General features: G+C 34.9%; 1 protein-coding gene across 7 annotated transcripts in view; it reads right to left on the reverse strand.

Moving 5' to 3' along the window:
* Positions 1–24,797, reverse strand: part of Tlk (Tousled-like kinase) — a 641,803-nt gene that overhangs the window by 131,270 nt on the left and 485,736 nt on the right. For all 7 annotated transcript variants that reach the window (XM_090394231.1, XM_090394230.1, XM_090394235.1 and 4 more), the window contains one exon: positions 14,005–14,086. In XM_090394231.1, the coding sequence (XP_090250357.1) occupies positions 14,005–14,086 (82 nt within the window). The remainder of the gene's footprint in view (positions 1–14,004; positions 14,087–24,797) is intronic.

The following is a 24,797-nucleotide window of genomic DNA, read 5'->3' on the forward strand; positions in this document are numbered from 1 at the left end:
ATATAAATTAAATTATACTTTAATAAATATTTTTCCGATATTTTCGGCAACGTCACGTTGCCATCTTCTAAAGGAACTTACAAAAAAAGGCACGTGCATGTAGGCACTACAAACACAGTAACTGGGAATGAAGAGATGAAGCTATTGTTCTCCTAAAAGTCCTGATGGTGCCCTCTAGCAGGCTAAGTAGGTGTTCTTGGCCATTGGGCTGAAGGTCTGCTGATGTAAGCCTCCCAAATTTGGGGCAGTCGCATACAACCAAATTTGTTTGAGGTTTGGAGAATTCCTTAGGGCTGAGGCTGATTCCATAAATAGTCTTTAGAATTTGTATTTTGCTACGGTGTGTTACTGTAGCTTTCTTCCACCGTATTCTGTGGCGTGTATCCAGAGCATGGTCTGCAAGACCAGAATGGCTGTACTTGTGAAACCGGATGTAGTCCTTGTGTTCAGAAATTCTGATATTCGCTGTCCTGCCTGTTTGGCCAAAACAAGAAAGTAAGACAGGCAGGACAGCGAATATCAGAATTTCTGAACACAAGGACTACATCCGGTTTAACAAGTACAGTCATTCTGGTCTTGCAGACCATGCTCTGGATACACGCCACAGAATACGGTGGAAGAAAGCTACAGTAACACACCGTAGCAAATACAAATTCTAAAGACTATTTATGGAATCAGCCTCACCCTAAGAAATTCTCCAAACCTCAACAAATTTTGGTTGTATGCGACTGCCCCAAATTTGGGAGGCTTACATCAGCAGACCTTCAGCCCAATGGCCAAGAACACCTACTTAGCCCACTAGAGGGCACCATCAGGACTTTTAGGAGAACAATAGCTTCATCTCTTCATTCCTAATTACTGTGTTTGTAGTGCCTACGTGCCACGTGCCTTTTTTTGTAAGTTCCTTTAGAAGATGGCAACGTGACGTTGCCAAAATATCGGAAAATATTTATTAAAGTATAATTTAATTTATATCCTTAACTACGTTGTTCATTTCCTTAAGTGTTTTAATAATGCATAACCAACGTATAAGCCTGTCTACGAGAATTTTTGGTAGTTTGTTTGCTACAGCAAAAAGATGACTGTATAGAATCTTGTGCAAAACAAACATGATTGTAGTAAAGCAGGCATGTAGTACTGAGCATAGAATTTTGAAATTAGAATAAAACCTGTTCAGTAGTTAAAAGGGTACACATTTCCATAGTATTCCATGATGTAACCTAGTTCTTGAATCAATGAGAAATGACTAGATTATCCTCTTAATAATATTACTGAAGCAGATTAGTTGGTTTATTCTCTAAATTTAGCAGGCAAGCATTTCTAATCACCCTTGAAACTTAACACATGAATGACTCGAAAGGTTTCCAACTCTATCATGCCTAGGCTTTATGAGAAGACATCCAAAGAAATCCGTGAAGTATATCCATCTCAAGCATTTTACTTCAAAAGAAATAATGGCAAAAATATATCAAGAATTTAAGCCATCCTGATCTGCTCATCCCTCCTCACTTCCAGTCATAATTCACAGCACTAACACTGGTTGGCAAAGCTGCCATTTTAACCAGGATGTTAGCACTTGTGATAGCTCAAAAGAGGAAATGCTGTTCGCATTGGTTTCAATAGTACAGATTTTGTGCTATTCATTAAAAGAAGGAGAAGATAGTGTTATGATCCAATAAATCAAAATTCTAGCTGATCCACAATGATTATAGAGCCAATCACAAAATGACAAAATCATTCATGTTAACAACAGTTCTGTCATGATCTGGGGAATATATATATATATATATATATATATTTTTTTTTTTGAAAAATACAGTGTTTCTTGATGGCTGTGTAATCTTAACAATGTACCTGCAACTATGAATCACATTACAAAGTTTGCAAAATACAGAACGTGTCTGAAAAGGCACTTGAGATTGGGGGGAAAAAAATTACGTATCACTTTGTTTGCAATCAATAAACTACTGTGTAAAACATTTCCAGAATGTGTACATCAGCATACTGTAGTAGCCATAGTCATTTTTTTAAAACTTGGACATCTGGTGCTAAAATTTGTTCACCAATGCCCATAATTGCTATTGAATTTTTTTCCTTTTTTTTCACTAAAATAGGACTATTTTTGTAAGCAGTACTTTTTGCAAACATTTGGAATTTAACTGACCAAACTGCATTCTTATTGGCTTAAACCAAATCTTAAAACCAATCTGTTTTCTTTAGGGCAAACAGCAAAAAGTCAGCTACTGGAAAAAACCAACATTAAGAGAGTTCAAGATTGCCACCATTAACATAAGTAGCATCGATGGAAGAGAGGTAGAACCAGCAGAAGAGATGGATAAGTACCAGATGATAAGTGTTAGTGGAACAAAGAAGATATAAGGTGAGATTCTTCTATGTAACAAATACAAGATGCTATATTCAGAAAAAAACAATTATCAGGAAATGGAGTAGCACTAATATTCAACACTAAATACGAGGATAATCCTGAATAACAGGCAACATTAAAGTAGAGTAATATAGGCAAATATTAGAATGAGGAATTGGATACACTATCCAATTCCTCATTCTAATATTTGCTTATTATTTGTACCTATGGTCCCACAGATAGTTTTACCAAGGAAGAAATGGAGGAATTTTTTTGAGGGATTGGAGAAGGCAGCTGACACAAAGAAAAATCTCCAACAAGGCACGAAAATTTGGTGCCTTGTTGAAGATCTAAACAGCACAGCAGGAAATGATACCAGACATATAGGAACAGCCATCAAAAATATGAACTATGAGGTAGTTGCTATGAATGATTTCATCAGAAATACTCAAATATGGAGTATAAAAGTTTTGCAGTGGCTACACTGCATAATTCAGAGGAGCAAATTCCAGATGAGTAAAGAAGATTTCTCATAGTATCCACCTATCAAAAGGGAACAGAAAGTGAAAATTAGAGAGGAATTTCCCCACTGCATGTTCCTGGTTATATTTTATGCAAACATACTTGAGAAAAAGGGTAACAAAAATTGTGGAAAGGAAACTTGGAGAAGAACAGGGTTCAGGCCAAACAGATAATGACAAACCCAGATTTTCACTTTAAAACAAATAGTTGAGAAATCATGGGAATATAACAAGGGTCTCTACCTAAGTTTTGAAGATCTGGAAAAGGTATATGATTAAGTGGTAAGAGAAAAGCCATTTAAAATGTTACAAATATATGGTGCAAATGGAACATCATATTGGGCTGTTATGCTGTTGTCATGGACTGGGTCATTTATTATATCATATATTAATAGATCCAGTCTTCTATTATGTGGTTCCACTAACCTGCTTTGTCTTTGCTTTCTTTTTATTTAATTATTGTGAATGATCGACTGCCACCATCTACCTGTTTCTACTATATCTTATTTCTCAAGCTGTACAGTCTAACAAATTTATTTGTTTTATGACTGCACCAGTTAGACTATATTTTGAGTGTGAAAGTATAAGGTCTTAAATGAAAGACAAATCAGATATCGTTTATATTCCTTGCTTATCATGAGAGATTTACAGAGTAATGCATAATCTGTATAGGGATTGCTTAAGGGTCAGAGCCAAATAACTGAGAGAAGACCTCCATATCACCTTTAAGGAATGCTGAGAATGGACTGGGACTATTGACCTAATGTCCTCACCTTCACATGGTGCATCCTGTTAGTAGGTATCTACTAGGTACTGAATAAATGAGGATGTGCTGGCAATTTGGAACTTAGCTAAACAAATTGTACTCCCTATTGCCTTAAACCACTAATGCATATGATGGTATAACATGATGAGATTTCATGCTGGCTGGGGTGTTGCCTGGTTAAACAAGGGCCCCTGCTATTTACATCAGGGAACCAGCACAAAAAGTGAAAACTCATCTACTGAAACGAGCTCCAACTCAACACCTAGAAGAAGAATAACCTAATATCAGAAAAACTGAAGATAGAAATCATCAATATAAGGAATATTAATGGTAAGGAAATCAAACTTGCAGAAGAATTGGCAAAGCACTATATGGACATAATTGGCATTACTGAGAAAGACAAAAACAGGTGAGATCTTACTAAATAATAAGCATAGGATGTTATTTTCAGGCAATAATGATCAAGGAAATAAAGGAGTAACAATAGCATTCAACACCACACATGAAGAATGATTGGAAGTAGTTTCGATTAGTTTTGTGGGCAGAATTCAAAAGGGGGGGGCATGGACAATGAAACTTATTTGTGCCTATGGTTCCACAGAAAGTTTTTCCAAGAAGAAGTGGATGAATTTTTTGAGTCATTAGAACAGGAAGCTGACATAAAGAAATGGAAAAAATTGGTCCTTGTTGGAGATCTGAACAGCAGAGTAGGAAATGAATCCCACAAGGCATATAGGATCCTTTTGAAGAAAAGGACAAAGCTAATAACAATGGTAAGTATTTACTGGACTTCTGCTCAGGATGTGGACTAGTCATTATGAACACAATGTTTCAACATAAAGATATGCACAAGTTCACATGGAAAGAATACACAAGAAATAAGGAAAATATCATTGATTATGTCATTGTTAATAGTGATAACTTCATGCTTATTCATGACACAAGAGTGTACAGAGGATTTGAAATTGGAAGTGACCATTACTTAGTACTAAGCAAGATAAAAATGGATATCACATTGAAAAGAACAGTATGTAAGAAAGTTTTAAAAAGAATTAAAGTTGAGCAACTTTTGCAAGTAAATTGTCAAGTTGACTATACAAATGCTATTCAAGAAAAAATGAAACAAACTGAAAACAAGAACCAAACCTTGGAGTCTCAGTGGCAAAGTTGTCTGCAAGGATAGAAAAATAAGAACACCATGGTGGATACAAGAAGTTAAAGAAGCATTCCTGGAAGAGGAGAAAGCATACCAGAAGTTCCTAGTAAATAAGTCAGCAGATGCCCTAAAAAGAACACAGAGAAGAGCGAGCTAAAAGTTTAGCTGTAAAAGTAGCTAAACAAAAATCATGGGAAAACTTTGGTAAGTAAATATCAGGAAGGCAGCAGAATGTTCTGGAGGCTATTGAAGCAGCTTACAAATGGAGGAAAGAGTACTGTTAAAAGGAATCAAAGATAATAATGGTGACATGAAAACTGAAGATAAAGATATCCTAGATGTCTGGAGCAATTATTTCGAAAGACTGTTAAATGAACCAAACAGAGACAGAACCATACCAGAAAATTTCAAGAGAAATGTAAAGAGGAGCACATATGAATACTTCAAGTAGAAAAAGCCGTTAAAAACTGGAAATGTGGAAAGGCAGATGGTGTAGATGATATTCGACCAGAAATGCTGAAGTATGGAGGTATAAAAGTTTTGCAGTGGCTACACTGCATAATTCAGAGGCCTAGTCAGAAGGCCAAATTTCCAATTAATGGGGTAGAGCTCTCATAGTAACCATCTATAAAAAAGGGAATAAAACTGAATGTGAGAATTACAAAGAAATTTCATTACTATGTGTTCCAGGTAAGATTTATGCAATCACACTTGAAAAGAGGTTCAGAAAGACTGTGGAAGAGAAACTTGGAGAAGAACAAGCTGGGTTCATGCCAAATAGAGGTTGTGGAGATTAGATTTTCACTTTAAGACAAATAGTTGAGAAATCGTGGGAGTATAACAAGGATCTACTTACATTTTGTAGATCTGGAAAAGGCATATGACAAAGTGCCCAGAGAAAAGCTTTTCAAAATTATATGGGGTGTCATTATACAGAGCAATACATAGTCTATATTTAAGTTGTTAGTTAGCAGCTAGAATTGAAGAAAATACAGGAAAAGGATTTGATGTAAAATCAGGAGTAAGATAAGGATGCACATTATCTCCATTCTTATTCATCATCTATGTGGGATCACATTATGAAAGAAAGTGGCATCAAGCCTGATATTAGAATTAGATATGTCAAACTTAGCTCTTTGCTTTATGCAGATGATGTATTCCTAAAACACATCTAGTGCAAGTCTCCAGGAATCACTATCTAATAACAGCTATAACAAATTTCGCATGAAAATCAGCAATTAAAGGACCAAAACTACGAAAATGGGTAGGAGCATAGAAAACTTCAGCTGTATTCTAAATGGAGATCCTATAGAACAAGTAAAGTATGTCAACTATATAGGCACAGTTTTTTAGTGAATATGGCAGGTTAAATCTGGACATAGACAACAGAATAAGCAAAACTGGTATGGTGGGCAGCCAGCTGAATAAATTTATATAGTTATGGATCTGAGAGGTTGGTTTAGAAACAAAGCACTTGATCAAAGACTACAGCCCACAGATATGAGGGTTATGAGAAAAATTAGGGGAGTGAACCAATGGCATGAATGGCAGAATCATATTAAAAATGAAGATATTAGAAAGAAACTTGACATTGTTAGCATTCAAGAATGTGTAAACACAGCTAATCTAAGGTGGTATGGCCACTTAAATACAATTGGTGAAGAAAGGTTAGCAAAATGGGTGTTTAATGCCAAAATGGCAGGAAAGAGACCCAGAGGAAGACCAAGGTCTTGGTGGAGTGATTCGGTCAGAAGTGCCTTAGAAGCACGAAATGTTAGGTATGGCAATATTGGAGTGCTCACAAGTAATAGAATTGATTTGGAGAAAAATTGTTGATAGGAGACTAACAATAATGTAAAATTAATCATGTAGTGCTGTTATAGTAATCTGAACACCCATTGGGGAATGCAAATCAGGAAATTGATAATGATGATAATAATCTGTATTCGAGTTGCATGTCAGCAGTTAGAACTGAAAGAATGCATATTATCTACACTGTTATTCATCATCTATATGGATCACATTATGAAGCAACGTGGCATTAGTTCTAACATCAAAATTGGAGATATTAATCTCCAATTTTAATGCATATGACAATATACTCTTAAACAAATCCAGTCGAGGATTCCCTAAATCTCAGCAGTCTGCAGCAGGTTCCCTAACTAAACTGAATAACTGTTGTAATAAAAACAGAAAGACTATGAAAATAGGCAGGAACATTGAAAACATTAACTATATTCAGAATGGAGAACCTATAAAACAAGTAAAAGGGGGCGTTGCTTTGCATTATGGGATATTAAGGAAATCGAAGTGAAGTCATTAGCCTCTATATACAAGTAATCCAGTTGTGAAGATAATTCATGTGCAGCCTTTGTTGTTTACACTTGGATAAGGGATTAAACCAAGAATATAATTTCTTGGCATTTTTGATTTTGTTATACACTAATGTTTTCAGGAAATTGCATAATAACAACAGTCTCCTAAGTCTACTGAAAAAAGTACCAAAACACAATTCAAAGTAGAGAATATTTTTCTCAAAGCATCCAGTATATCACAAACCTGTAATGTACAGCCTATGATGGCAACAACCATTCCCAAAAGTGACTATATTCCATAACGATAATATCTTCTTCTTTTCATCTGCAAGATGGACAACACCATTTAATCATTCTCTGTCCAAAGCTAGCTCGTTCATATGCCAACAGCTTTGGAAGTGCAATGCAGTTATAAATCTCTCAAATGTGAACTTTAGACTAAAATACACAAACATTATTCAAGAAAAAAATGAAACAGTTTGAGAAGAAGAACCAAACCTTGGAGAATCAGTGACAAATCCTGAAGAAAACATTGACTGATTCAGCCAGAAAGGCATGCAGTGATGTCTGCAAAGAGAGAAAAATCAGAACTCCATGGTGAACATAGGAAGTGGGATGTTAAAGAGGCAGTGAAGGAAAAGAAGAAAGCATATCAAAAGTTCCTGGCAAATAAGTCAACTTGTGGTCGTAGAGAATACAGAGAATAAGAAAGCAAAAGACTGTGTAAAAGTAGTTAAACAAAAATTATGGGAAGACTTTGGTAAGAACATAGAATATAAATATCAAGAAGGTGGCAAAATATTATGGAGGCTATTGAAAAAGCTAAGAAATGGAGGAAAGAGTGTTGTAAAAGAAATTAGAGATAAAGGTGACATGAAAACTAGAGAAAAAGATATCCTTCATGTATGGAGTAATTTCTTTGAAGAATTCCTAAATGAAACAATCAGTGAAAAAACACTCAACAGGAATGCAATCAGGAATACATATCCATACTTGTCGTGGTAAAAGCCATCAAAAACCTGAGATGTAGAAAGCCAGCTGGAGTAGATGATATTCAACCAGAAATGCTCAAATATGGAGGTATAAAAGTCTTACAGTGACTGCACTGCATAGTTAAGAATGGCTGGACAAAGGGACGAATTCCAGATGACTGGAGGAGAGATCTCATAGTACCCATATATAAAAAATGGAAATAACACCGAAAGTGAGGTATTTCCCTACTGAGTGTTTCTCATAAGGTTTATGCAAGTATACTTGAGAAGGATTGTGGAAGGGAAGCTTGGTGAAGAACAAGTTGGATTCAGGCCAAATAGAGGCTATCAGGATCAGATTTTCATTTTACGACAAATAGTTGAGAAATAGTGGGAATATAACAAAGATCTGTATTCAAGTTTTGTAGACCTACAAAAGGCATGAGACCAGGTGACAAGAGGAAAGCTACAATTATATGGTGTCAATGGGACTTTATATCAAGCAACACTTAGTCTTTATTTAAGTTGGAAGTCAGCGGTTAGAATTGAAGGAAGTAAAGAAAGATGGTTTGATGTTAAATCTGGTGTGTCAGATAAGGATGTATATTATCCCCTCTGTTATTCAATTGGAGATGTTAATTTCAGCTCTTTATTTTATGCAGATGATGTTATACTTTTAAATAAATACAGTACAAGTTTGCAAGATTCTATGAATGTAATAGATTTGGGATGAAAATCAGCAATAACAACACAAAGACATTGAAAATATGAAGTGCATTGTGAATGGAGAACCTATAGGACAAGTAAAATATTTCAGCTACCTAGGCACAATTTTTAGTGAAGATGGTAAATTAAATATGGAAATAGTCAAATTTGCCAAAACACTAAATTAGCTATTTACAAGTCAGTGTTCAAACCAATTTTAACTTATGGATCTGAGTGCCGGGTTAAAATTAAAACACTTGACCAAAGACTGGAGACAAAACACACACACACACACACACACACACACACACACACACACACACACACACACACACACACACACACACACACGAGAGTCCTGAGAAAGATTAGAGGCATGAACAGATGGCATCAGTGGCAATATCATATTAAAAATGAGGACATTGGGAAAGAGCTAAACATTGTTAGCATTCAGGAATGTGCTAGCAGAGCTAATCTCAGGTGGTATGGTCACTTAAATAGAATGGGAGAGGAAAGATTAGCAAAAGAAGTGTTTTCTGTTAGGTTAGCCAGAAAAATACACAGAGGAAGACCAATATTAGATGGATTGATACAATAAAAAGTGCCTTAGAAGACAGAAATATAAGATCTGATGTTGGTAACTGGGTAACAGATTGATTTGGAGGAAAATTGTAGATAGGAAGTTAATGATATAAGTTTTTCATGCAGTACTATCATATCATATCATAAAAAGCAATTTGAAAAGCAAGATGCCCAACATGTGGAATCATGTGCAGTTGGAGATATTCTGGTCAGCACAATCCTGACATAAATCGCAGTGAGTATACATAAGATATTCTGGAGACATACATAATGTAACACAAAGCAATTGTCAGCTCAATCTGTTCAATCTCTCTCTCTTTCTCTGATTAGATATCCCAGCATTTAGCGAATTTGGTGCAACTGCGATAAACCTCATTTTGGCCAGATGGAGAAATCCATCAAATTTCATCTTGAAGAACATATAAGAGATGTCACATATGGCAGAACAAGAGCTAGTGTTCTGTCGAATCATGTTCTGAATTCTGATAACACTAATGAGGAAAACCTCGTTCATCCAGTGTTATGGGATGAATCTGAAAATATCTTTCACCGCTATGATGAACTAGAAAGAAGAATTGTGGAATCTAAAGAATCATCCTTAATCAAATACATCTTAACAACAACCTCAGCTATAATCTCTCAGACTGCCATTGTGCTGCCATCCAACTTTGGTGTTTATGAGATTTTGAACGCATGCACATGTCCAACAATGAGATACAGAGAACAGCTTCAAATGTTCGTACGCTAACTTTTTGATGTTTAGACTTTTTTATTCTTCCACAATTTTTTGTTGGTTGTTCTCTCTTATTGTGCACCTGAAGAAATCTTCTTGAAGGGAAAACTAGTTGTGCTGAATTAAAACAGTATTTTTTACTTTTTATCTCAACGCCTTCAGTCACTTAATCTTTTAAAAAATATGTCTCTCAGCTGAATAAATCTGTTATGCCATATATCAGCAAGAGTATTTTTAATCATTTTTTTAAAGTGTCATAAGCAGTTCATGGGTGGACTGTTATTACATGGTTGTGGTATAAGATTATATTCCTCAAAGTGTGTGTGTGTGTGTGTGTGTGTGTGTGTACAGCTAATTCTCTTTTTACATGGCTTATTTTTACAAGATTTCAAAATAAGAAGGTTTAGAAAACAAAAGCAATTCTATTTTTACATGGAATATTGTGATTTAACACGGTTCAAATGGCACTTATTTTAAAAATTTCTGTTTGAATTCAGTTCTGTTAAAAAGGGTACTATGCTGATTCCTCGAGTTAAGTTGGTTCATTACGGGAGGCTGGCCTATATAAGGCTGCTTGAAAGGGAAGCTGTTTGCTAAACAATCATTTCTTGTTTAGGATTCGAAATGTTTATACATCTTGTGCTTTAATTAATTAGAAGAAACACATGTATAAACCACAGTGAAAATTATTTAATTGTAAATATTTCATCCTAAGTATCTTAGGACATCATCAGTACAGTATTTAAACAAAAATTAGGAATAACATACAGTTAGGGTGCATGATTACAATAGAATCTCATGAAAACGTGCATAACGTGCTAAAGTAGTACAAAAAAAAAAAAACCCCATTAATTATTTAACACAGTTTTGTATGATAATTTCCCATACTTTAGGAATAGTAAGAACGTCGTTGCGGTTTAGGTTTGGTCTGTGTAGTAGGGCTTCAGAACTTTCTTTCTTCAGAACGTTTATACAAAGAAATTTCTGAAGCCCTACTACACAGAACTAAACTGTATTAAATAATTAACGTTTTTTTTTTTTTTTTTTTTTTTTTTGTACTACTTTAGCACGTTATGCACGTTTTCATGAGATTCTATTGTAATCATGCGCCCTAACTGTATGTTATTCCTAATTTTTGTTTAAATACTGTACTGATGATGTCCTAAGATACTTAGGATGAAATATTTACAATTAAATAATTTTCACTGTGGTTTATACGTGTGTTTCTTCTCATTATGAACGCACCACAGGTTTCATTATTTAAAAAAAAAAAAAATCTTGTTCTTTGTTCGTGCAATAGAGTTATACAGGTATGCATTAAATTTTGAAGTTTTGTATGCATAATATCAAATTAGTAAACGTAATTATTGATTAATTACGATTAATTATTGAGTAATTAAGCATCCAGGAATGTGTTAGCAGAGCTAATCTCAGGTGGTATGGTCACTTAAACAGAATGGGTGAGGAAAGATTAGCAAAACAAGTGTTCTCTGCCAGGTTGGCAGGAAAATGACCCAGAGGAAGACCAAGATATAGGTGGATTGATACGGTACAAAGTGCTTTAGACGATAGAAATATAAGATCTGATAATGTTGGAGTCTTGACAAGTAACAGACTGATTTGGAGGAAAATTGTAGATAGGAAATTAATAATGGTGTAATTTTTTTCATGTAGTACTATCATATCCTGTACACCTCTTGAGGGTACATGGCAGGAATTTGATGATGATAATGATGATGAATTATTGATTATTTTCAGATATTTTCATAACATTACCCCATTAATTATGATGTCAGATAATTCAGTTAGACAGAAGAAGAAAAGAAAAGCTATTTCTTTAGAAACTCTTCTTCTTCTCCTCCCTTCTATGTGTTAGGCTGACTGGCCTGTTACAGAGCTATCTTAAATAAAATGAAGACGCCATTAGAAAATCTGTTCTTTATGGAACAAAGTTAGATGCCAAGTTGTCATCATATATGATGACAGTATTACGGTTGTATAAACAGATTCGGGAAAAGGAAACAACAACATCAAACAACAATTGCGATTTTTCAGAAAGCACAGGTTGGCTTACAAGATTTCTCAAAAGATATGCGCTTCATAATGTAAAAATAAAAGGAGAAGCTGCATCTGCAGATAAGCCGGCAGCTGGGGAATTTCTTTCAAAACTGTCCAAAATTATTGAGAATGGTGGCTACACTCCTGATCAAGTTTGGAACACAAATGAGACCGGCTTTTTTTTGGAAAATAATTCCAAGCTATATTGAACTTATATAGCAAAATCACAAAAAAAGTATAAGTGGCTTTAAAGCAGGTAAGGATCGTGTGGTTATTATTTTGCAGCAATGCTTCAAGAGATCATATATTTAAACCATTACTCTTTTATCCATTCCTAAGACTGTGAGTAATGAAAGGTGTGGATCTTAACACATTACCAGTGTACTGGAAGGCAAACAAAAAAAGGTTCGGTTACAAAAGAAATTTTTAATGAAAGATATCATCAATGTTTTGTTCCAAAAGTTAAACACCATTTGATGGAAAAAAATTCAGACTTTAAAGTTTTATTGATTATAGACAATACACCTGACCATCTATTTGGTTTTAGAACACACAAATGTGGAATTTTGTTTTCTGCCACTTCATACAACATCCTTAATACAACCACTAGACCAGGGTGTGATCACTACCTTCAAAACTTACTACATAAGAAGAACATTCCAATAAACTAGATAAGGATAATTTAATGACAGCTATTGATGTGTGGAAGAAATTTTCTATTTTGGATTGCATCAAATTTCCTAAGTTGGTGTTATCTGAATTGAAACCATTAACTTTAAGCGCATGCTGGAAAGCTACTTGGCCTGAATGCGTGAAAAAGAAAACCCTTGTACCTTTGCATACAACTGAATATCCCAATATCATCAGATTAGCACATGGAGTTGGGGGGAGAAGGATTTGATAATTTTTCGTCTGCAGATATTGAAGTGATTGAAGTGAAGGTTGTTAGTGATGATGAAATAGCTGTCCTTGAGAATCTCGATGAAAAAGAAAAAAGTGATGATGATGATGATGATGAAGAGATTCCATTCACTGCAGGATTAATTAAAGAAGGGCTTCAAATGACTAGTAAATTGAAGTCATTTTCTTACACATGATCCAAATAATGAAGCCATGTATGAATTATACAAAGATCTAGTCAAAAATGAATCTCAACGATCAATTACAGAGTTAATGGTAAAAAAAAAAAAAATCAGCCTTCAGAATTATTGGAAATTAGTGGTAATTTAGGTCCTTTTACTGAAGAAAATGTTTCACCATTGCAATATGAACAGGACAACCAAAGTGTTTCAAGTGATGGAAGTGATTTAATTGAAGTCTCACACAAAAGAATGTACTACTGTCAGAAAGTGAAGGTGAATAAAATTTAACTAATAACCATATGTACAGGTGTATTTGGGCCTTTTCAAATTTCTGTTTTATTAGTGACACACTATTTTCTTTAAGAAAGATACTTATGCATATGCTTTAAATAAATATTTAAAATAAAAAATATTCCATTAAAATTAAATAGTTTTATTCAATGAATTTCATGTTTTGTTTGAAAATAACTTATTGTTCACATCTGGAACCATTCTTCTATTTTTTCATATGCACTCTATTCTTTTTTAAACACTTTTTTCTGGAACCAGTCTACTGTGCGCTCGCGTGTTGTGTGTGTGTGTGTGTGTGTGTGTGTGTGTGTGTGTGTGTGTGTGTGTGTGTGTGTGTGTGTCTTAGAGAATGGATATATGAAACCAAGCAGAATTATCTAGGCTGTTGAATTACCAAAAATTGCATACTAAAGTTACTACCGAAGGTGTTGCATACTATGTTTATAAAAAGGAACTTACTTTATGAACTTCACTAAATCCTCCTTTACCCAATAACGTTAATAGTAGATACCTATCATTCAACACCGGGTGATTATTAAACCTGCAAATAACGTTCACTTTAGTTCATGAAATATTTTTTATTCATATAATAAAAAAATCCTTCTTTATTAAAGAAAAAATATAGAAAAAATAAATACACTAATTCACATAGTTCATACAAGGGTGGCCTGAAAAGTTCTCTGCCCCTCAACCACAGATGACAAACACTATCGGCAAGTTTTTTTTTCCCTAAGTTGGTACATCTGTCATAAGCATCCATGTGAAATATCAAGTCATTCTATCAAGTAGTTTGTTTTATACAGCTGTCTGAATCAAAAGTGTTGTCGGTATCCCTTGAAATGGATAAAACTGAGTATCGTGTGGTTATAAAATTCTTTGTAAAAGAAGGTTTAACGCCAAAAGAAATTCATTCATTCGAAGTGTATAAAGGTTTATGGGTACTCTTCTCCTTCATTTTCAACAATTAAGAAATGGGCTGCCGAGTTTATACATGGCCATACCAGCCTTGAAGATGATCCATGTTGAGGATGTCCAAAAAGTGTAACAACACCAGAAATCACTGATCAAGTGCACAATATAGTATTGGATGACCAGCGAGTTAAAGTGCGTGAAATTGCTGAGGCTATAGGCATTTCAAAAGAATGTGTAGGATATATTTTGCACGAAGAATTGCAAATGAAAAAGTTTGTGCAAGATGGGTGCTGCTCACAGTAGATCAATAATGCACTTGCATGAAAATCTCCGAACAGTGCTTGGAGCATTTTAACAAGAATAAAACTGATTTTGTGCAATGATTTATTACTATGGATGAGACTTGGATTCACAATTACATACCAGAATCCAAATAGCAGTCAAAACAGTGGACAGAAGCCTTCTTTTTTCAGCGCCAAAGAAGACAAAGTCAGTTCCATTAGCTTGAAAGGTCATGGAATCGGTATTTTGGAATGCTAAAGGCATTCTGTTTATTAATTATCTTGAAAAAGGTAAAACAATAACTGGGGAATATTATTCCGATCTTTTAAATAGACTAGACAAAAAAATTTGTGAGAAAAGACCAGGTTTGCAGAAGAAAAAAATCATCTTTTATCAGGACAATGCACATGCCCACAAAGGTGTTTTGGCAATGAGAAAATTAAGGGATCTGCACTATGAATTGTTGGAACATCCACCATATTCCCTGGATTTGGCTCCCTCTGACTTCTATCTCTTCCTGAAACTAAAACTCCTCCTCCTCACTGATCAGCGTTTTTTCTTCAAATCAAGAGGTGATTGCAGCAGTAGAGGGGTATTTTGCAGATCTTACTGAGAAGCAGGGATGGGATAATGGCGCTGGGGCATCGCTGGAATAAACGTATTAGTCTTAAGGGAGATTATGTTTAAAAATAAAAAATAATTTTGAAATTATGAATTCATTTTTTCATTGTTAGGCTGAGAATTTTTTCAGACCACCTTCATATATATATATATATATATATATATATATATATATGAATGATTAGAAATGTACACAAAAGGCTATATAATTTACTGTTTAATTATTCTTATAAACAAGCTTACTTACATTTGTCCATGTAGAATACTGTTCTTGAAACATTTTCCTGTTATTTCTCAACATGCTTTAATCTAACATAAACACGAACAACAATACATAGTATTTATTAACATTAATCCACACAGTTCAATAACAAGATGGATGCTTACAGAACACAGCCATAACATATCAAGATGCCTTTCTGAGCAATAAACCATCTAAACTGGCACTCATTGAAACAGTTCACAAAAATTTAATTTTAAAAAAAAGTTTCAAAATTATGAAAGAGTAAGATACAGGGATATGCACTTGTGAAAAATATCTTTAATAAGATTTACAGAAAAAAACCATATTCACTGCTTATGTTCTGACATCTTCAGGAAAAGAGCAGAAACCAATTGTAAAATAAACTCTGAAAAACTGTAGGCAACCAGCTATATTTTTAAAAACAACACTTTATCAGGAGGAAAAAAAAAAAAAATACAAGAGAGAGAGATATCAAATTATACAAGTCACAAGATTACATATTTGCTGCATGCTGTCCTCTGTTTTGCATAATTCAGAGATGAGTGATGGGAAATATGCAGAATCAGGTCTTGATTCTTATTTATTAGACTACTATGAAAGCATACAATCTCACTACATTTCTTGAAAAGAAGGGACAAGAGATTATCTATGATATAAGAAATCAGAGTCACTAATCATTCCATTTTGTGGTATTCCGAGAAGGGGACATGATTACAATGTTCATCTTTCCAGATTTTTATAACTTAATCTGGTCTGGCTTTTGTAAGAATTGCAATGCAAACAAAAGATCTTTCAAACACCAGGTCATTTTTGTAAAAGTAATGCTGTCTTTGGAGATGCAAAATTTGACATTACTATTTAAATCTCCTTTTTTTAAAATCTTCAAATCATTGATCTACAATGATTTGAAGGAGATTCTGATGCCTATTATATTGGGATGTCCTAACAACATATGGTGATGAAGTCCTTATACATTATACATGAAGTTTAGGACAGCACTTCAGGTGTCTCTGTTCTTGCTTTGGATAACGATGTAGAGCTTCTACACTCCATTAATATATACAAGTGTCAAATGTGCATCTCTCTGGAGAAGAGGAGAAATTTTATGTTTAATCTCCAAACTGGATGGAGTTAACAAAAAAAAAAAAAAAAAACACCTCTTAAATGTTTCCTGTTTCCTTTTTTACATTATTTACTTCTTTTTTGTTTATAATAAAACATATGCTATTAACAATTTTCCAAAGCTAAGATGCAATACTTCCTGGTCAGCAATAGCAGCATGCTGAATACTGAATAACATACTTATACAGCAGGTTTTTGTGATCTTTTGGAGAAGCTTGCCATTTGGAAATGTAACACTCCCCTTACTTTTGAAATGAAACTACTCCGATTATATGAGTAGTTTTTATGTGTTTTTTTTAATTGGAAAAAAAATACCTGTAATTAAAAAAGTGTTACCACTGGTATGCTTTATAATTAAGTGTTCTCATTCCGATATAAGTATTTATTTTGTCCAAATCCACTTGAATGTTTGGAAAAACAGCTCTGTAAGACATAAATAAATTACTTTCTAACTTAAAGAGGAAAGTGCAATAACTTTAGAGAAGAATGTTTGAAAGCCAAGAGCAATCACACTATACAACTGGAACAACGCTAACTGTGACCAACAATATCACTGTAAAAGATTTTTGGATGTTTCAGAAAACATTCACAGTGACCGAAAATTTCAATGCAAAACATATAAACTCATCAACTTCTATGATGAAAGATTATTGGATTAATAAACATGAATAAGGAATCAATTTGCAAAATTTTAAAAGATTTGGATATGAGGATAGTGAGCACAGAGATGCTGCCCAATGCATGACAAAAAAGCACCATCTTGAACTGACTTAATGAACAAATTGGGAAATAGTTTTTTGTTTTTTAAATAATTTGAATCACTTCTAATAACAGTCCTAAAACTAAAAGAATAAGTTTCCAGTGAATAGCAAATATATTCCAAAGTGAAGACAATGTTGACTGTATTTTTCACTGAAGGTAATAAGTACCATGGCAAAACAGTCCATCAGTACTTCTATAAAAATGATTGAGTGTGCATTTAACAGAAAAAGTGAAAAAAGCAAAAAGAAGTACATCATAAAGACATAAGCTGTGGCCTCCACAATTGGGTTTTTCATCAGGAGAATGATGTTCTTTTTTATCTTGCATTTAATTCACCACATGCATAATTTGTGGAGTCTAGACTCATCTTTTGGAGATGAGGTGATAGCAGGAGTGGGCTTCTTTAAAAATTTGTATAACTCCAACTTAGTCTGTACATGTTTCCTTTGAATAATTTTTTTTGTAGCAAGCAGCTGCAGTTTTCACCATTCCCTCTCTTTTGCTAATTCTCTCCATGTTTAGATCAACTTCCTCAAACAACCAAAATGCATTTTAAAAATTTGTTTTGTTTAATATAATTGGAATCGGTTGATTTTAGTTTGTAACAGTTTTTTTACTTTTTAGTGCCTTAGATCAGTTATGTACCCTGAAGATGCCAACAGACTTAGTTGGTGAAACTAGTTGGTATAACTTAGTTGTTTATTATACACACTTGATCAATATAATCCCAATAAAAAGTTTTTCCAGAACCAAATTGCATTATTAACTGAGGCAAACAATGTTTACTCTATAAATGTTTTGTAGACCTTAGTCTCTTCTTCTTGTTCTTCAGCATTATTCCCTATTAATCTTGTTCTGCTAATTTTCTGTAATTCTAGTTCTATAAGTTCTTCATTTGAGAGCCTTTCTTCCAGAACTTCCACTAACTGCTTTGCCACTACATTGTCAACCTCCAACTCTTTAGAAAGAAGCACTATCATATCACCAATCTCTTGTATAGCTTTTCAAATCCTCTGAATGTAAGAACATATATTTTCAGCAGCTTCTTCCAAACACCATTCATGCACTCTGCTGTCACCTCACTGCATGTTCCATCTGCAAATATACCTTCCAAAATTCTTAGAGAGTTTTCTCACCACCCTTATTAGCAACAATGGCACGAGAGAAAACAATTGCTTAAATATGCCTTGAGGTCAGTAATAAAACCTGATCCATGTGCTGCAGGTGTGAGGTGGCATTTGCTGAACATGTTAATAGGATGGCCATATTACGAAGTACAAGTGGTTGTAAGGTGTATACATCATACATAGACTACTGACTGTATACACACTGTATATTATTATTATAATATGGGCACCTCCTTAGAGTCCAAAGACTCAATCTATCCACACAATCTATCATACCTCTCCATGAACCCATTAACAGACAAAGCACTCGCAACTGATTCTGGCAACCCATTCCACTCATTCACAACTCTCCAAGCAAAAAAAAATTCTAGTCCTCACACTCCTACTGATGATGATCAGCCTGTCTTTTCAACCTGCTACAGGGTGAAGGCCTCTCCCATTGCAGGAGGGTTGGGTCTACTTCTCCCATGGTGACCAATCCATCTTGGGAGAGTGTATATATACTTGGATGAATGAAAGTATGAAGGTGGAAAACAATCACAAACATCCATACCTGGGCGAGATTTGAACCCACAGCCTCTTGGCCGGAGAGCAGATACACTAACCACTTCGGCGAATCAGCCCCCCCCACCCCCTACTAACTACACCTTTATTCAAATTCCAGGGATGACCCCTTGTTCACCTTCTAACTCAATGCTGAAACATTTCCCCTGCATCAATTCTATAAAACCTTTAAGCAACTTAAATGTTTCAATTGTATTCCCTCTCTTTATACTATCAACCAACTACTGCAATCCACACACACCCCACACACACCTATCCTCATAGGGAACATTCCACAGGTCACTCACCTCTGAATCTTCTCCACTGCTTCCTCATCCCCAAGGAACCACAATTGAGCACAGTAATCCAGATGTGTGCGTATCAAGGCCTTATTAAGAGGAATAACAATTTCCTTATCTCTGCACGTTAATGTGTTCTTCAATAGCCACATAATCTTATGGGCTACCTTAGCAATATGTCTTCTGAACTTCTACCACCCCTAAATCTCTAGCTTCATCTATTTCCTGGAGTACAGTGCCATCAATGTGATACACAGCATATAATCTGTTTATCCCAAAATGCATAACTTTACATTTCTCGACATTAAACTGACACACGTTAACTTTTGCCCATTCTGACGGCCAATTTAAATTGTCCTGCAAGCTCGCCATATTGCTTTGATTAACTATTACTCTGCCTAATATTGCTTCATCAGCAAAGAACTGAATATTTCCTTTCAGGTTATTTCCTAAATCATTTATGTACAAATTAAACAGCAATGGTCCCAGCACTGAATCTTGCAGCACACCACTAGTCATCTGCTTGCACCTTGATTATACCACATTTTCATATCTGTCCAGCAGCCATCCTCTTATCCATTTAACCAGTTTCATATTTATCCCCATTTGTTCTAATTTGCATAACAGTGTTCCATGTGATATTCTGTCAAATGTCTTTGCAAAATCCAGCAAAATCATTGTGTAGCCATTTCCTTTATCTAACTTAGCTGTTACTCTATTATTAAAAAATTAGTAAATTATTAATGCATGACTGACTCTTCACAAAGCCATGTTGATCCTCATACAGTATCATATTTTTATCTACCCATTCTTGAATTCTCTTTTTTGACCAAATTTTCTATTACTTTACCACCACGCTTAAGATACTGATTGGTCTATAATAGAGGAGGTCTATACTTCCCTAATGCAAGGGAATTATTTTGCCTTCTTTCCACTCCCATGGAACTCTACCAGAGCTGAGACTTAAATTAAAGAGCCTAATCAGAGACATTGCCGGTTTCCTTGGACATTCTTGCAAAAAACCATAGCTGATATCCATCTAATCCCATAGCTGTATTTACACTGAGATTCTGCAATATCCTAAGAACCACCAATTCATCTACCTCTGTTCCTACATCAGTGTCTGTCACATATGTTAAAGCACTAACCTCACAAGGATGATATACCCTTGCAAAGTGGTCACGCAGTATCTCAACTATTTTATTTGCTTCTGTCTCCTGGCAACCATCATCACTCATTAAGGTAAATCTTCCATAGTCATTCTTCCTGTTACTTACCACATAATGAAAGAACTCTTTGGGATTTTGTTTGGCATGCTTGGCTAGATTCTTCTCATAATCTGATTTTGCCTTCCTTGCCATGCTGGTCATCTCTTTTGCCTGAGCCTTATACTGTTCATGAGTTTGCTGGTCACCTTTCTCTTTACATACCGTCTGCAGCATTTTCTTCTTCTGTAGCCTGTGCTTAATGATATTACACATAGATCTAACTCCTACCCGATTAATCCACCTTATCCTAGGTATACAATTTAACTGCTTTCCCTAGATGACCCTTAACTATATCCCATGCACTACTAACATCCTTACCCTGCAGTGTTTTATGCCATGGCACAGATGTAAGCTTCTTCCTAAGCTTGTCATAATCACCTGCCTTGTAGTTTCACACATACCCCCTTCTTGACAGAATATTCCTCATGTTTTACAATCTCCCAAGTCAAGACCACATGGTCACCTTCACCAATCGGAGGGATACAGTTTGTTTGGTTATGGATAGCTCTTCTGATCTATGACCGGGTCAAATACTCTCCCACCCTGAGTGCCTCCCATCATATGCTGCCTTAAGTAATTATCTCTTAGTAGGTGTATAAATTTTATTTCGTTTCTGCTATATGATCTGTATTTCTTCCAGTCTATATCTTCATAATTGAAGACCCTCCCCCCCGCCCATAATAATTCCTCGACTGTGCTCATTGCTAATTTGGTGATGCATGTCTTCCAGATCATCTGTGGAACTCCCTGGCCTACACCAACAACCAACTGTATATTTTGTCTAACTGGACTTAATCTCACATCAGACTGCTTCAAATGAACAACCACCCTTCTGCCTATCTCTCTTATTCTTTTTGTCTGCAATTCATCTGCTATCATCAGCAGTACCCCCTCCCCTATCTTCTCTGTCTTCCTTGAAAATACTAAACCCTTCACATTCTATCCCTGAAACTACATCATCTACTGTTAGCCAAGTCTCACCAATGCCTATAACTTTTGGTGAGGTTGCATTAACCAATGCCAAAAACTCTTCCCTCTTGTTCCTGTTACTTCTGGCATTAGTATATAGAAACTGCGGCATCCCTTTAGAAACTCCTTAATTCCTGAATTGACTCCTATTCAATATTTTTGCTTGGGAGACTAGATTCCTCACTTGGTCATTCTCACAGTCACTCGCTTCATGGGTGCCTTCACACAAACTCACTTGCTTCCACCCTAATTGCTTAAGTTTTCCGGAATTTGTGCTTCTGCATGAACAAAGCTCTCTCTCTAGATACCTAACCAAAATCCATTTAGGTGCAGTCCATCACCATTGTACAAATCTTTCCGTCAAACACAGATCACAGATTCACAAATCCTACATCATTCCTTCTGCACAATCTACTTTAGACTCACTGGCTATCAACGCCCTCCTCCTCCTCAGTTCGCCTGTGGTAGGAGACTTACAATCTTCACCTTCTTACTCTTCATTTCTGCCCCTTCTAACAACTCCTTTACATCCTCCCTCATAAAATAATTCTCATCTTTCAAATCATTTATACCAACCAAGACAATACTTTCCTTTGACTTACCTTTTTACATTCAGATGGCGTGGCTAATATCATCATTAATAACATAATTTTCCATCCTATCGTCAGTACTGTCCACTCTACTGATATTTGCTGCGTTCTTGTCACCTAACAGACAATCACTATTGAAACACTTAATACACACACTCTCTCTCTCTCTCTCTTCAGTTTCAATTTCCTTCCACATATCCTTTAATTTTCTTGATGAATACAATTTCATATACACTGCACTGAATAAAATCCTGCAAATTCAAATTGCCCAATAACGTGGCCTTTGCTGGCATTGTTTATCTATGCATTGGTGCCATGCTGACAATATCATATTTAAAAAAAAAAGAAAAAAAAAAAAAACACAATGTTTACTTACAAACTAACTAGCTCAGTGAATCCCACGCCTGTTTAGAACAAAAATTACAATAAGTAATATTCTCAAATAAAACAGGAAACAGTTACTTGTCCTTTGGGAGTGCTAATTCCACTCTACACACAAAATATGCCACCTCGCATCTCCCAATATATAGTAGGCAACAATCAGATGTGAGCTGAATGGAAAATTTTGTATATGACATGAGAGGTGATAGAAGAGCAAAGCTAACAGAATTTGCAGATAAAGAAAACTTGTATATCATGAATTATTTTTTCAAAAAAAAAAAGAGAGAGAGAGAGAGATGGAAAATTCCGAATGGAAAAATTGGTGAAATTGACTATCTTCATCCTCAGCAATAATAATAATTTAAAAAAAAAAAAATCTTTCGGGACTGTTTTGTTATCAATACTGTAAAATCTCTTGCGAAAAATTAAATTAATTAATTTTTCCCGAGTTCAATTTTACAGAGGTTTCCACATATATAAAATATGAATTTATGTAGTAATATGTAGTAATTATACGAATGTTAAATTTTACTATAAAAGTGAACAAAAATAAGCTTTATGAAGTTGTATATAAAACGAAGGAAAGAGGATTAGCAGAGATTATAACAATGACTATGCATAAACAAATGTTCACAAGATCTTGCGAACATAAAAATATGCACCCACTATATAGCATCTTGCATGGAGCCTGCCATTGTGATGTCATTGTGCTGGTGGGTGATCCTGGCAACAATTACGTGGTTACATAGAATGAGACAAGATATTTAAGAGGGCTCTCAAAAAATATAGAGAATACAGGATTTAGAAGACTCTCTCACTGGTCACTCTATCGTTCTTCTTCTGGAGTTTTGGAGGCTTCTGGTGCCAGTCCCTTTAGGTGGACAAAGTTCTGGTAGTGAAGGCGAGGCAGAATTTCGATGGAACTCCAGCCAGATTGCAATGACGTGCTCAGAGTGTACAGCTATCCGTAGGCATATCAGAAGACATCGGCAGTTCATTTCCTGTTTCCAAAAAGATACAGATATAGTCCAGTTAACATGAAGAATTGTTCATGTTAACTAGACTGTTATCTGTTAAAGGCTAGTGTAAGTAAGCATAAATTTTGTTAATGTTTTAAAAGCTTACTGTTGGAATTTATGTATGTAATGAAAGTGCTTACAGGAAATTTTTAATAATTAGTTAAGTAAACAGCTAGGTCATGAAAGGAAATGCATGTAAAATTTGTATATAGAGTGAACGCAGATTTGCTAAGTTAGCACATAAGGAATAATTGTATGTTAAATTTAGATGAGTTAACAATATAAAGGGTTAAGCAAGTGCTATGTAAGAGAAAATTAATTGTTTGTTGTACTCAATATGTATATGACTAGGTTGAGAAAGAGATTTTCTCCATCTTACATTGTAATTTGTAGTTTCATACTAAGATCAAAATAAAATGTTTTGTTTGTATCTTGCCTGATCTATTACCAATGCACTGTCTCCCAAAAAATTAGCGAACCTGCAAGCTTGTTTGATTAAAAATTGCCACGACTAGCTATAAGAGATAGTGTATGTAAAATTTGATCTTGCCTATGTTCCATACTTTAATTCTCAGGCTATATATACAAATTAGAAGGATGCAGTCGTTTAACAAATAAATTTTCTAATTGCATAGTTTGAAAGTTGGTAACCTGTTTATCGCAGATAAACTAATAACAAAGGTCATTCACTAGCAGTGGGAACATAAAGAAGATTATAAGGGATTATCAGAGAGCTATCTTAAACAGATTATAGTTATGACTGAATAAAGTAGAAGTAAGTAAGTTAGGCCTAGGGTGCGGTTCATAGAAATACAAAGTTCATAATAGACGTAGAACATTAGAATGGTGCAGTCAACATCAATTAACAATTAAATTATAAACACATATTATAATGAAACATCAGAAGTGATTGTCATATAGTATGCTAGGTAATTTGAGTATGCTAAGTATTGCTAGGTATAAGAATACCTAGCAATATTTCAATTTTATGATATCTGCCTACATTATTTACAAAAAACCAAAAAACAAAAGAAAAGAAAACATTAAAAACAATACCCCCCCCCCCCCAACCAACTCTTATGTTATGAGAGAATGTAGAAACTGTATTCTCCA

Source organism: Typopeltis vanoorti, chromosome 6 (genome assembly GCF_054136105.1).
Source record: "Typopeltis vanoorti isolate ZY-2024b chromosome 6, IOZ_Tvanoo_1.0, whole genome shotgun sequence".
NCBI classification, from domain to species: Eukaryota; Metazoa; Arthropoda; class Arachnida; order Uropygi; family Thelyphonidae; genus Typopeltis; species Typopeltis vanoorti.